The 5,079-nt window shown below is 32.4% G+C and overlaps 1 protein-coding gene across 1 annotated transcript; it reads right to left on the reverse strand.

Moving 5' to 3' along the window:
- Positions 1-3,879: 3,879 nt before the first annotated feature.
- On the reverse strand, positions 3,880-4,683 carry LOC108971686 (C-type lectin 37Db-like). The gene is made up of 3 exons (XM_018937932.1): positions 4,546-4,683; positions 4,412-4,479; positions 3,880-4,353 (listed from the first exon to the last, which is right to left on the reverse strand). The coding sequence occupies exons 1-3, from the start codon at positions 4,622-4,624 to the stop codon at positions 3,925-3,927; spliced, it is 576 nt and encodes a 191-aa protein (XP_018793477.1). The 5' UTR covers positions 4,625-4,683; the 3' UTR covers positions 3,880-3,924.
- Positions 4,684-5,079: the final 396 nt, after the last annotated feature.

A 5,079-nucleotide genomic window follows, 5' to 3' on the forward strand; every position in this document is an offset into this window, starting at 1 on the left:
AAAAATGTTCATCGAACAATGTGATCATAGACTGGAATACCCAATTTATATACGAATATAGATCTATGTTACACTAAATTTCTAAATTTCGCAATTTTACAAAAAATTCTGCAATTCCCRCAAGAATGAGTGAGCAGATCAAAATTCTACAGAAATTGAGTGTCCGCACGATTCCTGAAGTAATGCGCGTGCTGATCAAATTCGACGGAATTATAGTTTATGATGGCTCGCTTGCCGATATAGATACATACATACATATGTAAATTTCACATGAATTSGCGGGCTGCAAAGGTCTCAGCAACTTTACCGCCACGGTCTATTTCAGCAAAATAATTTAGATTTTAAAAAACAGTCGTCCTGTTTATTAATAAATAAATGTTTTAAAAGTAAATAGCTTCGACTATTATCAGCATTAATTATTATTATACCTAAATTTTTTCTCTTTCATTGGAACGTAATATGGATTTTGCATCGAATCTTACTCATTGATATTTGCACTCTATAAAATATTTTAAAAATTTATCGTTATGAAAAAACGGGTTTATTAATAAAACTAGTACTTCCACCAGACTAGTTTCGACATTCAGGAACATTTGTATGTGGCATGTACATACATACATACACATCTTTCCATAAAATTTTTCAAATCACACACGTCGCAAGTCTTCTTCGAAAGCCGCAACTSACAGATGGCATAATGCTGAGCCATRGAATTCCCATCATTTATATGGGAAATATTATTTAAAAGAAAAATGAATTTTTGAAGTAAATTACCTCAGCAGCAGATTTTATTGGGTGATGTTTGCCACCGATCTCTATGAAGGGTTGTGTCTCATTCTCACCTACAATTTAGAAATAATTATAGTTGTAGGGGAAAAAGTTCATATTCTTCTTTGGAATGTTTCACCGCGATAGGAAATATTAATAGACTTGGGTAAGACGGCCGCAAAGCATAAAATTTACCCATTTCTGCCCGATGCGTATTTAAATACCCACGTAACAGTGCTTATACGAAGAATGATATCTCGGAAGTTGTTGTAGAAAATTATTATATTTTTTTCTAAATTATAGAAAAAATGTGAAGCAATATACACTCGTTATAAGGAAGGACAAAATTTCAATTAATAGGTGCTCACTTTCAATGTCAAAGTAAGAGCATTTTCACAAATCATAAAATGTATATTCATAGCTTTCCATCAAACTAGAAAATAAGAAATACCGGTAAATTAAATCATAACCGGTTTTGTARAGGATTTTCTGAACAAACAAAAACAAAAAAAATTATTCTTAGCTCCTTAAGATCCAGGAACCGAATATACTCAGTTGGGTACTGAAATACCCATTAGACAGATGGGTGTATTATRTGCTGAAAAAATTAGTGAAATAGAAATTTATTTTTTGTTTTAAACATATGTAGTTGTTTTTAATCGTTTTATTGTTAATTCATATTAAAACTAACCAAAACTTGTTTATAAGTTTATTGGTTCTGCTTTATTTGCCTTCAATTCGTGGCAGCCCATAACGAAATTCAAAAAAGCATTGTTTTGGATAAAGCATTACATCACATTTTCTGCAATCGAACTGAGTTTTTCAGTGTGCCACATAGTTGTTTGCAGGTTTTAGATGCGATAGCAATTTTGGAACAACATTTTCTCAAAACTATGATTTTTATCGTAATTAGATGWTGATCTAGCATATGGAATAAATCAATAAGAGTAGCCTTCGGAAGATATCAAACATCAATATTTACATATATCCAAATCGGATGGGCTATGAATGTAAATGCGACAACATGTGATAGCCAGTCATATAAAGTATGCTAATAAAAGTTCACATCTCTTGAATTGATATAGAAACCATAAGCATTTTATGAAGCATACTAAAATTGTGTTGTTTACAATTAGCTGAAGCATCTCATTATCCATTAAGCATTCCCACAAGCATTCTCAATTGCATTATTCGCAATAGGTTGATTCTCAAATTTGTAATTTTTGTTACGACGCCATTTCGATGGTTAAATTTCAGCATTCACATCAACTTCACCATCAATGGTCAAACTAATGTCTCCACCGTATTCAAGATTTTCATTTAAAGTACGATGATCATTGTTAAAATGGTACTCTACTTCAAAGTTGCCTGCTACTTCTCATTGAAACTCATCGCTATCGTTCATTATTTGGACATTTTCGTCCGAATCTTCATTATCACTGATGGCATAAGGACAATATTAATTTTGTCTATGTCTGTCTACTTTCGATTGCAGTTCCTGCCATGTTAAAAATTTTCGCTCTCYATATATGTATTTGATGATTTTTTTTGATACATATATTATATACATGTACATATAATATGTACACACATATATATTATATACCTATTATATTTATTACACAATGTCAATACCCGCACTATTTCACAATAGCAATTTCACTTGCACACATCTACATATGTACTTATGTACAAACTTCGAAACACAGTTGGTTGTGATCGACACTTGACGAAATACCGACCAACAGGTTCCTACAAATATTAAATTACAGATGCACGTAAAACTCTAAATTAGCCCATTGGGTACTTTATAGCCCATTGCATATGTCAGGCATGCGGAAAGTTACAAACTTGAAATTTCGCTAGAGCAATTTCCATGACCTATGTATATAAACTTTCACATAAATTCACCAAAGTATTATACTTTGGGATCTACGGGCACACAGTTATGGGTTAAAATACAATATCGCTTCCGTTCTGGAAATTTCGAAATGCTGCATTAATCCTYAACATTGCTCARATATACTCGAGAACAAATTTTCAAGCAATTTCAGAGATTCTAAACTCAAACATTGGTTTTTTAGAGTAAGGAAAATCATTAATATAAATAATTTCAGACAGTCTCGACATCAAAATAAAGTATTATAGTAGTATATTATACGTTTAGTTAATTTTGTTAAGATCACCTACATATTGACCGATATATACGGACTAATGCCAACGAGAAGTTTGTCTTGTATTAGGTATATATGTAAGTAGTAGGCAGGGGTCGTTTTGGCTCGATTTTATCTATTTTCGGCAGTACCATTTAACTAATAGGAACAATGTTTCCTTAAAGTACCTCAYATACCATCACCAAAATTTAGGGCGTAAAGTTAGCTGAATGTTTGATAATACTGATTTTAGTTATATGAGGGCTAAAGCAAGGTGAAAGAATCAAATGGAGTTTAAAAGTGTGTTATATGAGAAGCCCGATTTCGCCGATTTTCTCACTGCGACATAGGCATATGAAGATAGTGTCACGAACTAAATTTAGTAACAATCGGTCGATGGGATCCTGAGATATGTGATTTCACCAAAAAGTGGGTGTTGCCACAACTTTCACTCAATTTCCATACCCACTTGCTACTTTGATCCTCTGTACATTATTACAGTTTTATATCTTATTTTAATGCGTAGTTATGGCGTTTTGTGGGCGTGACATTGCTCCGATTATGCCTACGTTTCATCAAGATATCTTAATTTTTACTCAAGTTACAAATGACGGACGGACAGACACACAGTCACCCGGATCTTAACTCGACTCCTCATCCTGATCAGTTTTATATGTATATATRGCCCTAAATCTATCTTGCTTAGTGAACAAAACTATTATACACTTTGGTAACATGTCATATAAGAATATAAAAATGATGTAACCGAAGTATATAAAAAAATAAAATGTTTCTATTAAAGAGCTTAATTAGTCGGTTTCCAATATGAAAAATTTCTTCGCATACTGTAGCATCTCTTTAGACAGTTGGAGGTAATATAGCAATATTTAATTTGGCATCGAATCTTACTCACTCTCTTGACACTATCAACAACAAAAATATTTAAAACAGGGTATCATTATGAAGCAACGATTTTATTAATAAAACTGATACTTCCACCTAACTAATTTCGACAGTTTGGAACATTTGTATGTTGCATGCATCTTTCCATAAAAATTTTCAAATCACACACGTCACAAGTCTTCTTCGATTGCCGCAACTCACAGATGATATGAAAATAACTCATGCAATTGTTATCATTCATATAGAATATATTATTAACTGGCCAAAGATGTACACAATCCTCATTTTGACCAGCATTGTCTGGTTGACCGCCTGACCATTTAGCATAGAGCATTGGACGTCCATCTTTGAGTGACATAAATTTACCTTCCTCCGCCAAATCGCTGACACCAAGCCAGAAATAAAGGCTAACGAGACCTTCATTCGTGGTTAAATAGGAATTCAGTGCATTCATCTCAGCTGCCGATTCAATTACGGCCAAATCCATATCGTAGTTGCGACAATAAAGCGCCGCATTGAACCAATTCATCTGTAATTAAGAGACTTAAATTATATAATTTCAATTGTGAAACTTCTAAGTAAATTACCGTAGTAGCAGTATTTATTAGGTAATATTTACTACCGATCTCTAAGAAGGGTTGCTTCTCACTCTCATCTGCAATTTAGAAATAATAATAGTTGCTGAAGAAAAAGGTCATATTCTTCCTGCAGAATGACTCACCGCGATTGGAAATATTAATAGACTTCGGTAAGACGCCCGCAAAGCACAACATTAAAATAAAATATTGTCTCAAATCCATTTTGACCTTAATTAATTACTTTATTAACACCGTATTTGCAAGTAAGCACAACCGACATCGAAGAATGTTTATCGAGCAATGTGATTATAGAATGGAATATCCTATTTATATAAATTCATTAATATGTATGAATATGGATATATTGTATATATGGCATACATATATATAAATTGGATTTTCCCGTCTATATATATGCATATACATATGCCTTTTTATACTTTTGTTGATATGAAATTTATAGTTTTATATTTCTTACACGCGCGTTTGTCTAACGGAAGTGTAATACATTTCATTATTGTATATATTCGTAAAAGTTCCAGAAATATACTCGAAATCTTTTTAATAGTAAAGTAATTTAGACAATAGTACACAGAAAACGTTTTTCCTTCTAATAGGAGTAGTGGATTTAACCCTTATGATAAGAAGAATCGCTGTTCAAAACTGTCTAAGTAAAT

The sequence above is a fragment of the Bactrocera latifrons genome, unplaced genomic scaffold (genome assembly GCF_001853355.1).
Source record: "Bactrocera latifrons isolate USDA-ARS-PBARC rearing strain unplaced genomic scaffold, ASM185335v1 scaffold_350, whole genome shotgun sequence".
Lineage (NCBI taxonomy): Eukaryota > Metazoa > Arthropoda > Insecta > Diptera > Tephritidae > Bactrocera > Bactrocera latifrons.

What these genes read in the sequence shown, in the direction of transcription:
- LOC108971686 (XM_018937932.1), bottom strand. Translation starts at nt 4,624, where the DNA reads ATGGATTTGAGACAATATTTTATTTTAATGTTGTGCTTTGCGGGCGTC. An exon ending in TATTAATATTTCCAATCGCG is followed by an intron (nt 4,480 to 4,545) that starts GTGAGTCATTCT and finishes TCTAAATTGCAG; the next exon opens with ATGAGAGTGAGAAGCAACCC. An exon ending in TAATAAATACTGCTACTACG is followed by an intron (nt 4,354 to 4,411) that starts GTAATTTACTTA and finishes TCTTAATTACAG; the next exon opens with ATGAATTGGTTCAATGCGGC.